At 33.0% G+C, this 18,501-nt stretch overlaps 3 protein-coding genes across 8 annotated transcripts; 2 read left to right on the top strand and 1 right to left on the bottom strand.

The window, feature by feature from the left end:
* The first annotated feature begins 366 nt into the window (after positions 1–366).
* On the top strand, positions 367–5,353 carry LOC142528061 (uncharacterized). Its single transcript, XM_075633110.1, has 5 exons — positions 367–2,475; positions 2,549–2,711; positions 3,560–3,723; positions 4,407–4,665; positions 4,943–5,353. Exons 1-5 carry the CDS (start codon positions 917–919, stop codon positions 5,048–5,050), a joined length of 2,253 nt encoding a protein of 750 aa, XP_075489225.1. The 5' UTR covers positions 367–916; the 3' UTR covers positions 5,051–5,353.
* A 6,860-nt stretch (positions 5,354–12,213) lies between these two features.
* On the top strand, positions 12,214–16,782 carry LOC142527387 (uncharacterized). Of its 6 annotated transcripts, none has more exons than XM_075632171.1 (10): positions 12,214–12,395; positions 12,674–12,726; positions 13,396–13,952; positions 14,048–14,330; positions 14,434–14,508; positions 14,776–15,061; positions 15,157–15,455; positions 15,940–16,088; positions 16,302–16,438; positions 16,523–16,782. In XM_075632171.1, exons 2-9 carry the CDS (start codon positions 12,703–12,705, stop codon positions 16,414–16,416), a joined length of 1,788 nt encoding a protein of 595 aa, XP_075488286.1. In that variant the 5' UTR covers positions 12,214–12,395; positions 12,674–12,702; the 3' UTR covers positions 16,417–16,438; positions 16,523–16,782. The 6 variants fall into 6 exon arrangements, with proteins under 6 accessions (XP_075488286.1, XP_075488284.1, XP_075488283.1 ...); XM_075632169.1 differs by having other exon boundaries at positions 14,045–14,330; positions 16,526–16,779; XM_075632168.1 differs by having other exon boundaries at positions 14,045–14,330; positions 16,523–16,779.
* A 48-nt stretch (positions 16,783–16,830) lies between these two features.
* Positions 16,831–17,797, bottom strand: LOC142527388 (early nodulin-93-like). The gene is made up of 4 exons (XM_075632174.1): positions 17,594–17,797; positions 17,431–17,492; positions 17,289–17,364; positions 16,831–17,061 (listed from the first exon to the last, which is right to left on the bottom strand). The coding sequence occupies exons 1-4, from the start codon at positions 17,682–17,684 to the stop codon at positions 16,958–16,960; spliced, it is 333 nt and encodes a 110-aa protein (XP_075488289.1). The 5' UTR covers positions 17,685–17,797; the 3' UTR covers positions 16,831–16,957.
* Between the last annotated feature and the right edge of the window lie 704 nt (positions 17,798–18,501).

Genomic DNA, 18,501 nt, shown 5'->3' with positions numbered 1-18,501 from the left:
AAATGTTATTCATATAAATTCGAAAGAAAAACAAAAAATGTCGTTGATTAGTGACACGCGAGACCCTTCGACTCCCACCACCGTCGACTATAATTTTAAAAATAAAAACAATTTTTGATTAGCCAAAGAATCAAAATCATGAGACAAAATAAAATGGGAATTAAAATTTAAATATGTTCAATTAAGTGAATTTAATGGATTGGTTTACATTAAAATGAAATTTAGTGTCCAACGTTTTTCCTTAAAAAAAAACAATAATAATGTCCAATGTTTTGAATACAAGGCAAGGCAGTGGGAGTGTCAGCTACGTGCTCAGTGTGTTTAACCATTTGTTTCACTCAAAAAGTGCAAACAAAAAAATAGAAAAGAGAAAAAAAAAAAAAACATAGAAAAACTCTGAAATCTATTGAGATATACGTGTAGAGTGAGAATTGAAGAGGTGTGGAGAGAGAAAGTTTGTTCCTTTTCTCGTGCTTTAATGGCGTGAGCCCGTATCAGTGAGTGTGTGTGTGTGTCATGTGTGTATAATATACAGAGTATGGTAGTAACTAGTAATTATGTATGAATCCGTTTATCTTTGCATGTTTTACCAAGAAAACTAAATGGAATAGAAAAAGGGGGAAATGCGAAAATAACAAATCTTTTTCGAAGCGAAAACTTTATGAAATGTTTTCGAAATTTCACTATCCCAAACCCCTTGTGCCATATTTGGTATTAGTACTTTTGGTATTCTGAGACCATCTTGGATGCTAAAAACGCTAATCTATTGTGGGTTCTCGTTGCTTCGTCTTCTATTGATCGTTTCTTGATGTGGGTATTTTGATTCTTGCATTGTTGTTCTTGTTGTGAAATCTTGTGTTGTATTTTCTCGTTTTCTTTTTTTTTTTTTCCCTTTTTTTTGTTGTAATTTGCTTTGATGTTTGAGAAGAGAAGTGCAGAAAATATGAAGGATGATGATGAATTTGAAAGGTTACTGGGAGAGATCCCCCATGCGACGTCATCATTGAATCTTCGTCGTCGTCATCATCATCATCGCAGTGATCTTGATGCTGATGGTCGTTGTCATGGACATGTCTATGGCATTTATGATGATGAACTTTTGAAGCATAAGTATACATGTATATCTTCTCCTGAGAGTGGGTTTTCTTTACAATCTGATGGCTCCTCTTCTAGTTTGTTTTCTTGTGGGTATTCTCTTTCGGACTTTGGATCACCAACCCTACCCCGATTTGAAGAGATTAAAGCTCACTTGAATTCCGGGGATGGATTTTTGTTGGATTTTAACAAGGTTAATGAGAGAAATTTTGTTGATGGCTTGAGTTTATCCAAGAATTTCAGTAAAATGTGCGTTAGTGATGAGCAAGATGATCTCCTGGTATCACCAAATCGTTGTCGATCTCAAGGGCAATGTGTAAACGAAGATATCCAGATGAATTTTGAGAAATGCGGGGCATATGATAGTTCTAGGAAAGGTTTTTCTGGTTATGGGGGTTTTAATCCATCCATTCCTATAAGAAATACGAATTTCGAGGGCCGGATGGGTTCTGTCTTTGTGGAAATGCAACATCAACAGAGAATTGATAATTTATTGGGATCACGGTATTTTCCTAGTCGACCTGATGGTATGTTTGCTCGGTCCGAGTTCACTATTACTGATCAGAGTCCTCAAATTTATAGAAACAATGTGTTGACAAGAAATGATTTTCCAATGGGATTTGCTGTGTCAAATGGCTCTTCTACTTTAAATAGGCCTTTGGTTGGTGATGTTCCATTATATGCTTTGGTAAATGATATAAATCTGATTGAATCTAGAAATGATGTATATTCACCGAATGTGGTTCAACTGGGCCGATCGATCCCTCAGAATAATGTCGAAAATTTACTTCATTACCAGCCACTGGTGTCTGATGGAAAGAACAGAGTACCTTTGTGTGTTAGAGCGCCTCAAGGGAGTGTTGAAGCCTTCACCAACGATGATAGTTTGATAATTCAAGGGGAAGGTGTTCCTTATGGCACGAACAGAGGATATGTACGTTCGAGGGAACACATCCATAAAGATTTTATTCACGAGACATGTGCTGAAAAGGGCGAAGGAAAGAGGTCAAATTTTGATGCTCATTTCGACATTGCAGCAATCCAAGATACTCGATTAAATCTGAAAATGTGTAGTCCTTTCCAACTCCCACCGAAGTGTAACTCCCTTGTAGAAGCTCAAGGATATATATATCACATAGCTAAGGATCAACATGGTTGCCGTTTCTTGCAAAGGATGTTTGATGAAGGAAATTCTCGAGATGTGCAGATCATATTCAGTGAGATAATTGATCATACAGTGGAACTTATGATGAATCCATTTGGAAATTATCTAATGCAAAAATTGCTGGAAGTGTGCAATGAAGAGCAGAGGATGCACATATTGCTCAGGGCGACTGAGGAGCCAGGAGAGCTCGTTAGAATCTCTTTAAATACACATGGGTATGCTTGTCATGTTTATTGTTCTGCTTTATCATGCTGCAGGCATGTTAACCTTTGATTCATTTGGTAACAGTACCCGGGTTGTTCAGAAGTTGATCGAGACTCTCAAGACAAGGCAGCAAATTTTACGAGTTATTTCAAATCTTGAACCAGGCTTTCTAACACTCATCAAAGACCTAAACGGAAATCATGTCATACAACGGTGCTTACAATGCTTTACCAACGAAGATAGTAAGGTAATCACTAACTTCTAATTCCTTCTTCTGCTCTAAAAGTTTTTGTTAGCATTGCATACCTATTTACCTTTGACAGTATTTGTTTGCCTCTAAATTTTGTCACAGTTCAAATGTCTGTCATAATTCAAGTTGTTACATCGATAATAGTTTGTTTTCAATGGATTGGGAGGTTTAAATCTTGCATTGCTGTTGGTTTTCATTTTCAATGTACTTTTCATTATCTTTTCAAATGCAATAAGCCGTTTGATTGACAAGCCAATCAGAAGAGGCATGAACATGAAAATTGAAGTTAAGAAGTCTTCTAGCTGCTGATGTTTACATTTTAGTGGTCAGAAGCTAATTAATGGAATTGCGGTATAATATTTATAGTCGCTTAGTTTAAAATGTAATTTCGGTTCAATTTGATGCATATAAATTTAAAAAGAAAGTTCAATACTAAAAACTTTTATCTATCTATAACATATTTATGACGTCAAGCTTTTTCTTGGTCTTCCCAACTCAGCAAGTGTGAAATATATAATCTTCTGTTTGAAGTGAATTTGAGAAAGTCTGAACCATCAATCATAGCTCACCGAGAATGGATCAAAGTCCAATGGCTTTCGTCCATACTTGGAAATTGATGAAAGGGATTATATGTAATCACCAACATCTTAGCAAAATGCTGCAGATTTACGTCCTGAAAAATTCCCCCTTTCATAATGCTGTTTCAAAAGTTTGATACAGGCTAAAGTGGTGTAAAAGTCATTATCAGTTGGAAAATCTTGTAGTACATGTTATGTGTGTTGTATAATGAAGCACAGACTCTTGTTTTGCTTTTAACTAGGTCCCTTCTTTTCTTGTAATTGCAGTTCATTTTTGTTGCTGCTGCAAAGTACTGTGTTGATATAGCAATGCATCAGCATGGGTGCTGCGTTCTGCAACGTTGCATCAAAATTTCGAATGGAGAGAACCGAGAAAAGTTGGTTGCAGAGATTTCGGCAAATGGTCTTCTGCTTGCTCAAGATCCATTTGGGTAACTAAACTGATAAGAGTCTATTGTAGGAATCTATCTTTTAATATGTTTGAGCTGGGTATATTCCGCCATGCTTACAAAAATAAAGATCTTTTCTGCTTAAACTTAAAACTTATTTTCTATCATCTTGTGATGATTCAGTGACATATCACATTGACGACCAGTTCTTTTCTTTAAGATTTGAAGCCCAAGAGCTTTCTGCTGCGTTAAAAATGGGAGCTGATAGTAAGCGTGCTACTCAAATCTTTCAAATCGTGTACCAAGTGCCACGTCTCTAAGTCGTGGCACATGAACAGCTACATAGGACAATGTGACCAATTATTGCTTTCCATCAAAGACATTAGGATTTGATATAAATTCTCCATGAACAAGTTCCCTGATTCTTGTTCAACGAGAATGTTTAAATTTGAAGTGCAAAGAACTTTATTTCCTCAGTAAATTAATAAATGAATCACCTTCTTGCTAAGATGATCGCTCCCTAATTTTTTCTTTTGTTTCCTTCCATATTCCAAACTATTTTACGAAGTTGATTGATTAGTCAGTTTTCTAATTTTTTTAAGCACCAAATACTTGATTATCATATCGAGTTATTTTAATCCACTTGCCTGTTTCACTTTTCTTAGTGTTTACCTATATATATTGATCATATTTCTGCTAAAAGTGAATATAATGTTTACATGCAGAAATTACGTCGTTCAATTTATTTTGGAGCTTAAGATACCATCTGCTACATCCAAGCTGACCACTCAGTTCGAGGGCAGTTTTTTACATCTCTCAATGCAGAAGTTTAGTAGCCATGTTGTTGAAAAGTGTCTTGAACTGTGTAATGATGAAACACGGTCAAAGATTATCCGTGAATTACTCTCTGCTGACTACTTTGAGCAATTGCTTCAGGACCCGCATGCAAATTATGTTGTTCAGAAAGCTCTCCGCTTTTCTGAGGTATGCTATTGATGCTCATTTCTTGGGCTCTTATAACCTTCAAAAGATTGAAGTTACACCGTACTGCTAGTGATAACCTTCTGGTTTAGTAGCAAATTCTTTGTTCTACAATCGGTATCAAACCCAACGATGTTGTTTTGCCATCCTTTCGTTTCTCCAACTAATGTGCTCTCGTAGTTGTTTTAGAACGACAAATTCCTACCTCTATGTCTATTAAGAGTGATTTTTTCTCTGGATTATCCTACATCATTTAACTACAGAATTCTTTTGAAATCAGGGCCCTCTCCATAAATCGTTAGTCGATGCCATTGAATTCCACAAGGTGAATTCGCGCAACAGTCCTTACTCCAAGAGGATCTTCTCTCACAAGCTTCTGAGGAGGTGATGATGCATAATCTTATTTCTGCCAAGAATATGAAATGTTTTGAGCCACTTACTGTTCCTCCTTTCCTCCCCATCTCCATCAAAAACCGGTTCTTTCGTCGATCCATGCTCGTCCGTAGAGATCATATATTCTGTATTTTTTTTACATAAAATTCATGTCTTTACTTGGCATCATGATGATGACTGTAAAGTAAGACTGGTGAAGTTGCTCTTAGTCTCTAGAAATACGATGTCTCGTATGATATCTGTTGTTTTTGGTCTCAACAATATATGTGGATTGAATTGCTTTTTTTCTAAATCAAGATTAGTTACATATACATATTCTCACACACACAAATATACATACACAAAAACAAATTGATTGATGACTGCATGGTGACATGACATCGAAAAAATGTTGTCACGACATTGAAAATTACTGACATATTTGATAATATGTCGAAAATTAAATTAAAATAGTCAAAAATTAAAAAATAATGTACGAACAACAAATTTTGAAAACTCAATGGATCAAAACATAAAATTGGACAAATAATTAGTGGAAAAAAAATTATTTTTAATTTCTCAATTTATTATATACATGGTCTTATCATCAATTATACTCACCCCATCTTAAATTATATTGTTATTTACAACATATATACCCACGGTTTATGAAAATATTTATAATTATTAATTAAATTACTTAGTACGAGACTTTTCTGTCGTGGCCAGACCTGACAGGAGGTCCTAGTGGTGTCAATTCGGGTGGGTTGGGCCCGATTGAGCAATAGTAATATTCAAAAATTGCTAAACCCGAGCCCAACCCGAACCCAAAAACTCAAAATCCGAACCCGAACTCGAATCAAACTCGATCGACCCGATTTTGAATTTTTTTAAAGAAAATTAAATTAAATTCAAAAAAATAATATTTTAATTTATACACATAATAAAAAAATATCCCTCATATATATGATTTAAATTTGAAAGTCTAATTGTAGAAAAATAATGTATATTTACTAAATCAAATAAACAATTGTTTAAAAAATAAAAAAACTGTTCCAAATAAATATTAAATTATGAAAATTTATGATCTAAACATATAATAAATATTTTTTCAAACATAAAATATAAAAAAATATAGACAATATATATATTAATTATATTTTTTAAAAAAATTTAAATTTTCGAGTCAACCCCGAACCCAACCCAACCTACAGGGGCGTAGCCAAGATTTTAAAATATGGTGTGCTGGACATTGAAAATATAAATATTATTTAATTTTTTTTAAAAGTTTTTTGTTATATTTTGTATAATATGAACTAGATAAATTTTAAAAATAATATTAAGAATTTAATATATCAAGATACATGATAAATATCATTTATAATAATGAACTTTTAAAATAAATTCATAGTAAAGTAAGTAAAAAAATTGAATGTACGTATGACATTGTTCATTCAAATAATCTAGTTATACAATTTTGTGCTCTAATAATCATCACTTAATTTTATTATTATTTAGTATTTAAATTTTTTTAATTTATTCAATATATTTTTGTAAATACATATTCATAGTCAGAACAACACAAATATATATATATATATATATATATATATATATATATATATATATATAAAGTGTAGAATTAGAATGAGTAAATATAAAAATTAAGATAATCACGTAGATACCGAATAAGCTCAATTACTAGATTATTTAAAACTCATAGAATCCACGTATAAAAATTTTGCTTAGTGACTAAAATTCCTGAAATACATAACTATATATACATATTAATCGCGAGACTAGGCTGGGCTAAAGCCCACCCTAACCCCTAGTGAAGCTACGCCCCTGCCAACCTAATCATTTTTTTTCGGTCAGCTATCGAGTCCAACCCTGATCTGACCGGAACCTGAAAATCTCAAACACAAACCTGATTTTTTCGGGTTGAATCGTGTCGAGTTGGTGGATCATATCTGATTTTGACATCCCTAAGTCCAAGCGTCGATAGTGGCCTCCCAAAAAAAATTATAAATAAATTTTAGGTCTAAAATTTAGTTTTAATTTGTAAACTCTAGCTAATCTAATCATCCAAAGATGTAAAGCCCATTTTAAATCACAGATTGTACCCAAAAAATGCGAGTTTTCAATATCTAATATTGATTTTCATTAATAGTATTTTGATTATTGATAAAATTTTATATGAAACTTCCAAGAAAGTAATTGAATTATGTAAAAATGATGCTAGAAAGTTATTTTGGTGAAACGTTGAGGGATTAAACTTTTTTATAATTTTACTCAAGTCAGCAAATGATATTAACAATTCCATCTATTAATTATTAAATAAATATTTCATAAAATATTGTTTAATTAAAGTGGTCACTTCAAGCATAATATATAAAATGTTTTTATATGTATGATTCGAAATGAGTTTTTATATATATATATATATATATATATACACACCACTCAAATAAAAAGTTTCAAAAAAAATTCAATAGTATTTTTGCTGTCAAAACGACAGAATATATAATATTTGAATGATAGTTTATATATTTTTTTGTTATATTATATGATACTTGTGCATATTTTAAATATTATTTGTTATTTGATTTTTTCGTTTATATTTTAAAAATTTTGTTTCAGAAAAACATATTAATAATAAAATAATTGTAAGTCAGAAATAGTTTAAATGATTGAGCTATGTATTTAAATGTAAGTTGTTCAGCTCAAATAATATTTAAATGTCAGAAAGAATCTAAAGGAGTAGTAACATTGGATTTTTCGCCCTATCAACAAAAAACCATAGCGATAAAAATACGATTAAAACGATAGTAAAAAAAAGGATTAAAACGTGCTTCATCATATATAATAGCTAGAACTTGACACAATTATTAGATTAAGGGTACGTGACGAGACGAGACGAGTCGAGTCGAGTCGAGTTCAAGTGATTTCGAGTAAAAAATAATAGTAATCAGTTTTCATGAGCTCTATTCGAGTATTATAAATTCATTTATTTTTATAAAAAAAATTACGTCACAGTATATAATTACTGATAAAATAAGACAAAATCAGTTATTTAACTAATGTCATAATTTGAAAAAATAATAATAATTCTCGATTTGGACTCAAAAGAGCAGTCAATTAAGTTTATATATATATAAGATCGAGCTAATCAAAGTTCATGCATGGAGATACATGCATATATATATATATATACAGGAATCGTCGGAGTTGTGTCACTTCATAGTTTGGTATCGAATTGATTGATCAGTCTTAAATGGTACGCATTCAGACAAGAATACATGTCTCTTGCATGTGCGATGAATCCAAATAATCATGCTTAAAAAAACTGTATTTTATGTAAATTATTGTTAGAAGATTAAAATTAAATGGCGAGACCATTGAATTTGAGTTAATATCTATGCATTGGATATGGTAAATGTGTGTTCATTATATATAATATATGAAAGTCGAGAAGTTTGTGGCATCTAGTTAGTGACGGAGCCAGAAATATGGTTCTGTCCGAGCTGAAATTTTTAACCTCTAGAATCTTTTAATATTTTAAATTGATCTACCCGAACTAATATCATATTATTCCAAAATTATACAAAATTTACATATATAATTTTTTTTAAAAAAAATTGGGCCAAAGCCCGAGTAAACAAGCATGTGGCTCCGCCATGCACTGCTGACTTTAGCCTGTGTAAACAAGCATGTGGCTCAGTTACTGCACCTAGTACGAGTTTTTTTGTATTAATCTCTCATATACTTAATGTATTTGAAATTTATCGTCATCGCATGTAAGAATTTTTACATTTAGTAAGAGAAGTAAGCATCAAATACACTAAATAAAGTGAACGTGGCATCTAGAACTCAAATTACTTAGGCACATACCTAGTAGAAAATCTATTCCATAAAAAAAGTATCACACATTTACTAGGTATGTGCCTAACTAATTTGAGGTCTAGATGGTAAGCATAAAATTTTAGGGTTCCCCACCGACCCGTCTTCCTAATTGCGCAGTCATGTACCAACACGCAAACGAAACCCTAAAAGTTCTCCATATCCTTAAGAACAGTTAAGTTGAAATCTAACAACCTTAACCTGTTCAAGAATGACTTCAAATCCCACGTTGTCAATATTTTCAAAGCTTACTCAACAAGACACAGTATACAACCATTATTTAAAATGTGATGAATGAACTTTTTCAAACACATATATATATGTGAAGCAAGACGGATCAAAACACTCCAAGAAAACCTAAACCAAATAAGAAAAATGAGAAACTTCATAATCCCATCAAGAGAAGAAAGGAAAAAGAAAAGGGCTCCCAAGGGACATATGGTGGTTTACGTCGGCGACGATAAGCGGAGATTTGTGGTGCCGATTTCTTGTTTGAAGAATCCTCAGTTTCAGAAGCTGTTGGAAGAATCTGCTGAAGTTTATGGATTCCAGAACCAGGGTGGAATCATGTTGCCATGCAATGAATCCACCTTTTGTAGGGTTTTGAGCTTGAAAAGTACTGTGAATTAAGTGATGAAATTTTTGGAAATTAATTAGGTCAGATTTTCGATGGAGCATGAAATAAGATTAAGGAAGACCACATTTTAATTTATTGTTGTGTAATTAATTATAGTCTGATTAAAAGTAAGATATTTCCAATAGGTTGTGTTCTGTTTAATCTATTGTTTTTATTCAAAAATGAAAAATCAATCGCAGTAAAAACCTTCTTCCTGATTGAGAGATATATATAGTACCGTCTCGACAGAATTAATGTACGGATAAAAATGATCTTAATCAAACATTTTTTTTAAAAAAAATCATGTAATATGAATATATGATCTTCGAACATAATTAGCATAGAAAAAATTAACAAAGATCGAAAACGTTAAAAATTGAAAATGTAATATTTAAAATCTTAGTGAAAGAAAGCTTATTTTTTAAAAATTTCTCTTATGTGAATAAGCTGAACTATGCTAATATATAATTGCTGTCTGAATATGAATATTAATTTATGTGTAATTAACAATTAATTAATCAAGTGAAACAGCCATTATATCTTGTCTTAACCGATAATTCATATGCTATTTTTTTTTAAACCTTCAGAGATTGTAATAAAATAATTTAAAAATAAAATAGAAAATTTAAAAAAACAAGTATATTGATATTACATTTTAAATTTTGATTTTCCTGCCTACAATTAATGTGTATAAAACAAATAATTACTTTTTCCATGACCTAATTTTTTTATTATATTTATAAAAAAAAATTTATATATAGAATATGTTGTATCCGTTCCCTGTGTGTGTATCAATAAATTTAAAGTATTTACATTTCATTATGCAGTTGCTGATGAAGAAGAGCTAATAGGGGCATTTCTTTTCTTCTTCTTTTTTCCAACATCAATATGTATGATCTTTATTTACAATATATAAGGTAGACACATATTTCAATTCCAAACATTTAAAATCACAAATGGGGTGGAAATGTAAGTCTCGAACTCGAGTCGTCTCGTCTCGTCTCGTCTCTCGATATACTGAGAACCAACTGAGCCAAAATATAGTGGAGGAAACCATCAAACTTTTATGTGCAGTCTTTTGAATACGAAACACACATGTAGACGTAATAATAATAATAATAATTGTTCTTATTCTTCTTATGACTTTAAAATAATTACAATGGAAAAATTATAAAAATCTCCATTTTCAACTTTTTACATCATATGGTGAGGAGTTGGACCAAAAAGCATGAAAAAACTACGTATACGAAGCCTCCTTTGTTGGTAACTTAATAAATTAAATTGGGGGTACTCCATAGAGGGATCCACGGGTACAAATATGTTGTGCAATAATCATATATGTTAGATAGAACAATTGAAACATGGTGTTTGAGCTGTTATACGAATTAAAAATATTTGAATTATATAACACTGTTATCACCAGCTATAGCTTTTAATAAAACGACAAGCGTTCGGTTCTACCAAATTAGTATCATAGCTAATATCAAATGTTCAATTCTCATTAATTGCAAAGAGTTCAATTATTGAGAAAAAAATTGTTGGGATCAATAATTGTTCTTGATAGGGTCGAACAATCGAAAACATGATGTTTGAGCTGTTGTATAATTTAAAACGATTTGAGGTGTACTATTACTACCAACTATAATTTTTAGTAAAATAACAGCAATCGGTCATGCATAATCTCATATACCTTTTTTTCTAAAAAAAAAAAAAGAAGCAATTCTATAAACTTTTGTGAATAGCTAAAAGTACCCATACATTTAAATAAATTAAAAATAAGTTTCCATACATTTTATTTCTTTAAAAAATATACATCACATTTCGTGCATACGTAAAAGTTAACGATACATCTAAAACATAGAGATTTAAGATGGGGAATATTTTTATTTTGGTGTGCATTTGAAAATATGTTTGCTAGCTAGTTTAATATAAATCTTCTGCTACTTTTCATTAAAGAAAAAAAAAAGTTTTAATTTTCAGGTTTTGCTCCTTAATTACAATTTTGATTTTCTGTAGTCTTGTCAAATTTAAGTCTAGTCTATCATCTTTTTTTTTAAAAAAAAAAAAATGGTACACTTTTTGGTTATTTGACGCCTAAGTACATAATGTCAGCAGCGAAACTAAAATTTGATTACATGAATGATCAAAATAATAAATAATTGACCAAAATTGCGAGTTTTCTAAAAAAATTCCTTTGATTAACTTTAGTTGATTTAAAACCGAACCAAAATTTTGAATAAATCATTCTTTTTTAACAAAATAATAGATATCGAACCGATTATATCGATATTTTTTTAAAATACAAAGAGAGAGAGATTTAACCAAACTTTGATTTTGCCACCAATTATTTTGACCTAAATTTAACCATATGATCACTCATCCAAAAAATTAAAGACACTTGTCGAGTTATTAATGAAGCAGTATGGGCCGGGTTCCATCGCACTTGGTCCGTTTAAGCACAATTTTCCTACGACCGGCCACAAAACGCCACGTGGACCAATGGGACAGCAGAATGAGATCGGATCCGGCCCGCTCTGCTCGTCCACGAATTTGATTCCACTTGCGTTGGGAATGATGCTACGCCACGTGGCTACTGTTATGGCCACTATTTTATTATTTATTTTTTAATTTAACCTCGAAAGGATTTAAATACATACCCCAGCTAAATTCTATCCGAATCTCGGACTGCAAAACCCATCCATCTCCCTTTGAGGATTTCTACAAAAAATCGCTCCAAAGAACTGGAAATTCTGCTTTTTTGCTGTTGATTTTGTGAGTGGAAGTGTCGATTTCGACTGAAGGGTTTGGTTTGCGCTGATTGATTGTGTTTCCTGGGAGTTCTGCTGTGAGTTTCTGATGCATTTGGTGATTTGATTTTGTTTGCTGATGAGAATTAATTTTTGTTGGTTTGCATTTAGTGACTTTTATCAGCTGTAATCTAGAGTTTTTTTTTTCTTTCTTCTGTCTGTTGATGGTATTTTCCTTTCATGATTTTCTTTATTTTTTTTAATTCAGCAAATCTGTTTGTGGTTCTTGACTCGGAGGCTATGCATATTGATTGAGCTGTGTGGTTTATTTTTGTACTTTGTTTGTAACACTATTTGCTTTGGTTATTACTTACAGTTTTGACTGTTGGGTGACTGCTTGAAGTCATGTCAGGCTTGGGCATATTTGAGGTGAGTTCCTTCCTTTATCAACCAGAGAAAATTTCGTGTTGTTATATTTGAATATAATGTTAATTAGGTATCATCTTGATAAATGACGAAAGGTTATTCCATATTACGGTTAAAGATTATTACTGTTTTATCGTTGAGTTTTGATTGTGTATCGGTTGTAAGTTGGTAAATGTTTCTTATTTTCAATTTTCATTTCCCCCCGCACTCTACAATAATAAACTTTTGGAGATTAGTTGCATACTTGCATTGAATGGGAAAGTAAACAAAATACTGTATGATTTGCTGTTAGTTTGCTTTAGGATCGTTTGGTTTACTCTGATGATCTTCCTACATTTGCAAGTACTTTCTTGCATGGCTTTGATTATGCTGGAAATGGTTTTGTATGACCAAGCTTTTGCCAAAAAAACTTTAAAGGCATGCTTAATTAGCATATGAATGTGACACAACTCGTTACTCCTCGACTCCATGTTCTCCTTTTAATTCTCAAGTAAATTTTAAGTTGCCTGTTAATCACCAGAATAAATGGCATTGTTATTAAAACTGTAAGATTGTTGTTTGAAATTTTTCAACTTTTTGATTAACTATGATTTTGGAAGAAAGTGTTGTACTCGTGTTATGGAATTATTTTCTGCATTAATTACAGCTAAAATTATGTTGCTGCTGTTACAGTTCGAAGACTCGCTGTGGGATGAATTTTTTCGGGTTGATCAAGTGGTGTCCAATGATGGGTTGGAATCTTCCAATGATCATTTCCCGTGGCACGACAGCTTGTGTAATCCTCTCTGTGAAGTAAATTGTAATTCAAGCCATTCTGAGAACGGATCTGTTTCTAGATACACGCATCTGAGAAGAAAACAGGGTGGGTGTTCAAGTCTGCATGATAAATGCAATTGTATGGCAGATACAGATTCATGGTCCTATAAACGAAGTGCCGTGTTACCTTTTTCATCTGAAAGTGACTCAATGGACGAAACATCAAGTGTAGCTTTTGATGATATCAGGTCATCATGTCATGTATTCAAAATCAACCGTGCAGATTCCCATGGTGGTGAGTTTCCTGAGAATGGGATCTATCTTGGTGGCAGGAGAACCCATGTCGATAACCAATCTGAAACAACTCACCAAGAAAGTAGTTTTAATTCTTTTGAGAACATAGATTCTACTGGTTTCTTCTCTGGTGTTTGTCCCGATATACAAAGCTTTGAAGACGTTGAGATGATGTTTAGGTAATCCTGAACAGTTTCTTTATTGAGGTTAAGAAAATTTTCCTTCTTAATTCAATTGCCTTTATCCTAATTAATTGTGTCCTGTTTACCAGAAGTCCTGATTCAACATTTGGTGTTGGAGTCAATAAAGATGAATTGAGTTGGTTATCACCAGATAAAGATGAAGGAGAATTTAGATTTGAGTTTTCATGTCCTAAGTCAAGTAAAGAAGACAGAGACTCCTCAAAGAGCAATCTGGCTGATGATTCTGCCGTGGCGAGTGTGCCAATTAAGTTTAAAGACAGTTCTTGTACGTTGGGGAATTCTGATTCTGATATTCCTTTTGTGAATGGACCTGCTATACCTGATAGCAAGGATGGATTTTTCCCTAGAGATGAGGTGTGTGCATATTTCTATGATTTTGATGCATGCTTCTTTTCTGGAGACTTGTTGTTGTAGTAATTTTGAACCGCGATTCACCGCTGAAGCAATTTTTTTGCAGAGGGTAGGAATCAATGATGCGCTCTGTCCAAGCATTTTTACTAATAGTCATTCCAAAACCAAAGGTGGTGGACCGGTATGCATGATTCTTTTGCTATTGTTTCTATGATTGCTGATTTTACATGCATCTGTTTGCCCTGTAAATATGAAATGGATACTGCTTAAATTGCAATGAGTTCAGCCACGTCTTGTGGGTAAAGGGAGGTTCCACATTAGCGGAAGCTATTGTTTTTGTTCACTGTTTATCCTTTGTTAGTGGATGCCCAAGTTGAAAGAAGCCGTATTTCCACTATAAGTTTGTCACATTGTACCGAAATTTAATTGTTTTAACTGATATTGGCAGATTCATGGACTCAAAAAGCAGTTCAAGCCACTGAACCAGCTGAAGGGCATTAAAAAAGAACATAATTCTGGAAAAGGCAGTTGCAGATATCTGAGTAACCGTCCAATTAAAGTCACTCAACTCCATTTTGCGGCCACTTCTTATGAGGATCCATCTGCACAATTGCAACAGCAACAGAAACAAGCTCCGGGTTTACTGAATTTGATCTCTAATGTACCTTTAGAGAATAGTCATTTACCAGATCAGACTACAGCAAATCAACCATCCTCTGCTGTCAAACGTAAGGGTACTGACTTGACTTTACTTTTGCAAATGGAGTTCTGAAATGAATCTGGTCAATTAATTGTTTCCATGACTTTCCATCTTCTGCAACTTCTCTAGCAGGAATTGAAAAGATGGAAAAGCAACATAGCAATCAAGGAAATGGATCTTCTGTGAATAATTGGCTTGAAGATGCAAATATAGTGGGGCAGGCCTATGAAAGTGGTTCTCGATCAGTGGGGAAGCAAGTCCATCTTTGTGGAGACAAATTTGAGGATACTATTGATGCTGATGGAGTCAGCCTGGTAAATCCAGCGAAACTAGGCTCTTCAACTGTACAAGAAAGCTCAACCCGGAGTTTGGATGATGTTTCCCCAGAAGCAGCTAGTTTTTGCCAGCTTCAGCTCGTAATGGAATGGGTATGATATCTCATCTTTCTTAGATTGAATTTTTTTTATAGTTGATGTATTAGGAGTTCATTTAGTTTCTATTCATTAAAAATAAGAGTTGAAGGTAGGAGAGAATGAAGCAACCATTCATATTCTCGAAGCACAACATCACATTAAGGCCCATCTCGTGCTAAGGTCCTAAAAAACATTGGCCTTCGATTAAAACTTTTAGCTCAGCATCTATGTGCACCACAAGGAAAAGATGAATGTTAAGGGTCGAAGGACTAGCTGCAATTGTATATTATGAATATGGCTCTGTGGGAAGTAAGGAAGCATCTTTAATAGTCTGAAGCATTAAAACACACAACGATCACTGTTGTAATTGAAAAGAATATTTTATGCAATCAGGTTGTTCAACATATTCCATGTTCTTTATAACTTTAGTCATACAGTTCTATGTCTTGCCATATATTCAATTATTTCAAACTTATTACAGTTGAAATTCTTTGTTTAGTTGGATTTCAGAACGAGGCTATGCATAAGGGATGGTTTGTACCGTTTGGCGCAGGGTGCTGATCAGAGGCATAATTTTGCAAATCTGTGTGGTAGTTCTGCTGACGGAAGAACTTCCAGTGGATTACTCATTGTGGAAGGAACAGAAACGTAGCAATTTCTCTCCTTTTTAAATTAAAAATCCATCTTCCATCGAGATTTCAATAAAAAACTGAAGTTCTTTATATCACATTTTCTGCTAATACCCACAGCATCAACCCGGATGCAATATTCGTTCTCATTACATGCCATGCTACTAAAAAAGAATGCTTTTTACTCTCTCCTCGACTCCACTAACTCTTAATCTTCTTGTCTCCTTTTCAGGTGCTCCAATTTCACGAATATGGAAGCAGGTACAAATCCTATTGATCGTTCAATAGCACACTTGTTGTTTCACCGTCCATCAGATACGTGTGCAATACCTGCTCATGACTCCTAACTTTTGCAGTCTTCTTTGCACGGTATGCTTAATATTACGTAGATACTGCAGTTCATATACGATTATCCAGGTGGTATCTTAATAGCTTTATGATGTGTTTGTGCAGCAGGTTTACGGATCTGCTACGAGTTCGGCCAGCAAACAGTCAAGCAACTGATTTTCGTTGAAGAAATTGGCGAGGAAACAGAGAAGATGATCCCTGATAGCAAACCTATAATGATTTAGATGTGACAAAGCTTTTACATAAACACATTCCAGTGTGGTATGCACATTCTGGTGCATCTACCTTAAGTTTTCCTGGAAGTTTTACCTAAAACTTGTAATGGTGTTTGTAAATAGATAGAAATTGCAGTATCATTATCTGTTTGGTTTGATCCATGTGATTTGTTTTCTTTATTTAAAATACAATATTCACATGAAATTATTTGTCGAGGTCATAAATATCAGAGCATTTTTATTCACGTATATGTCATACAAAGCCTACAAATCATTTCGAATATGACCCAACACATAACCCTTATTTCGAAATCTTGCCATAAATTTAGTAATCGCATAGCGATGGCGAGGAGGCGCCGTTGAAGGAGTTCCGACGTGCTTTTTTCAGAACAGTCTTGTCTGCCACTATGAAGTATGCCATTCCACCCACTAAAACAGCAAAACAAAATAAAATTTAATTTAGTGAATATATATACAAGTATTTAATCACATAACACACCAAGAATCTTGATTTTATATATATGGATAAATTTATATATTGAAAATAATACAGAAGTGGGTAATTTTTTTCATTTGAATTGACTACTACTCTTATTTCTTGAATTGGTCAAATTTGATTAATTTTCCTTAACAAAAGATGGTATAATTGCACTCACCGGTGGAGATAATGAGAGCTTGAGCAGTGGGATTGAGGTAAGGTCTCGCCCTAGGAAGCATCTTCACACTTGCCAACTGCAATTAATATCGAAATTATTATTTCGAGATTATTATTATAAATATTTTAAGACATTTACATACAGTTGGAATTGCAGTGGCAATGGAGGCATACACAGCTGCTTTTGCTCCAGCAATCGCACCTTCTGCATAAATTAAATTAGATCCATCAATTGACAAACATGTATGGAAGACTGAAAATTTAACGTGGTATGATCTAACTAAAACCGAAGCCTTAATTACCTACCCCGAGCGCAACGTTTGGCGATGGCTAATTTTTTGTCGAGAGAAGCCAATGTGGTTGTTTCACGAGCAGATTCGGCCATATTTCTTGCCATTGTTGCTACTTATAAACCAAGCACTTCAAGATTTTGAATGGTTTGTTGTTTGAAGTTGGAAATATGTGTATGGTGCTTATATTTATAGATGTCGTTGGCATATACAACGAGCATGATATGATACGACGCTCGAGCTACTGAATTATTTCAAAATGCCTACTTAGGACTTTGCGGTAGTTTAATCTTTTTGTACTGTAGGTTTTATGAATTACACACATATTTGATGGTTTCTTTCATTTACCTTTTATAACTTTATGGGAAGTCAATTGTTTTCATACAAAGTGGTTTGCTGATTCAAGCTTTCTCATGTGCAGTAAGGGAACAAAAATTTCTTGGGAAAAATATTTATCCGGAGGGGCAAAAAAATAGTAATATATATAAATATAAATAATAACACAAAGACCCATATTAATAATTTTTAGATATACGAGGTACCATGTTTTTTTTAAGGAAAAGGTACCATGAAATTTGACAGTGGCAGTTATGATTTGGTTTTTTTTTTTTTTTTTTTTAACCCATTGGTTTGGGAATCAAGAATATTATATTATAAAATAAAGGGCGAAAACTGTGGGTGGGCCTTCAGTGTACTCATTGGACAGGATAAAAGACTATGTTCTTCATTGAGTCCATTGGATTAAAAATAAAATAATATTTTATTCAGCATAATAATATTTTTATTTTTTATTTGAATAAGTTTCTTTGCGAGACGGTCTCACGAATCTTTATCTGTGAGACGAGTCAACTTTACCGATATTCATAATAAAAAGTAGATATTCATAATAAAAAGTAATACTCTTAGCATAAAAAATAATATTTT

The sequence above is a fragment of the Primulina tabacum genome, chromosome 15, assembly GCF_025594145.1.
Source record: "Primulina tabacum isolate GXHZ01 chromosome 15, ASM2559414v2, whole genome shotgun sequence".
Lineage (NCBI taxonomy): Eukaryota > Viridiplantae > Streptophyta > Magnoliopsida > Lamiales > Gesneriaceae > Primulina > Primulina tabacum.
The sequence above is the reverse complement of the archived record's forward strand: the minus strand, read 5'-3'. Positions and strand labels throughout refer to the sequence as shown.

What these genes read in the sequence shown, in the direction of transcription:
- LOC142528061 (XM_075633110.1), top strand. Translation starts at nt 917, where the DNA reads ATGTTTGAGAAGAGAAGTGCAGAAAATATGAAGGATGATGATGAATTT. An exon ending in ATCTCTTTAAATACACATGG is followed by an intron (nt 2,476 to 2,548) that starts GTATGCTTGTCA and finishes ATTTGGTAACAG; the next exon opens with TACCCGGGTTGTTCAGAAGT. An exon ending in CTTGCTCAAGATCCATTTGG is followed by an intron (nt 3,724 to 4,406) that starts GTAACTAAACTG and finishes GTTTACATGCAG; the next exon opens with AAATTACGTCGTTCAATTTA.
- LOC142527388 (XM_075632174.1), bottom strand. Translation starts at nt 17,684, where the DNA reads ATGGCAAGAAATATGGCCGAATCTGCTCGTGAAACAACCACATTGGCT. An exon ending in TTGCCACTGCAATTCCAACT is followed by an intron (nt 17,365 to 17,430) that starts GTATGTAAATGT and finishes TATTAATTGCAG; the next exon opens with TTGGCAAGTGTGAAGATGCT. An exon ending in AGCTCTCATTATCTCCACCG is followed by an intron (nt 17,062 to 17,288) that starts GTGAGTGCAATT and finishes TTGCTGTTTTAG; the next exon opens with TGGGTGGAATGGCATACTTC.
- LOC142527387 (XM_075632169.1), top strand. Translation starts at nt 12,703, where the DNA reads ATGTCAGGCTTGGGCATATTTGAG. An exon ending in GACGTTGAGATGATGTTTAG is followed by an intron (nt 13,953 to 14,044) that starts GTAATCCTGAAC and finishes CCTGTTTACCAG; the next exon opens with AAGTCCTGATTCAACATTTG. An exon ending in TTCAGCTCGTAATGGAATGG is followed by an intron (nt 15,456 to 15,939) that starts GTATGATATCTC and finishes TTCTTTGTTTAG; the next exon opens with TTGGATTTCAGAACGAGGCT.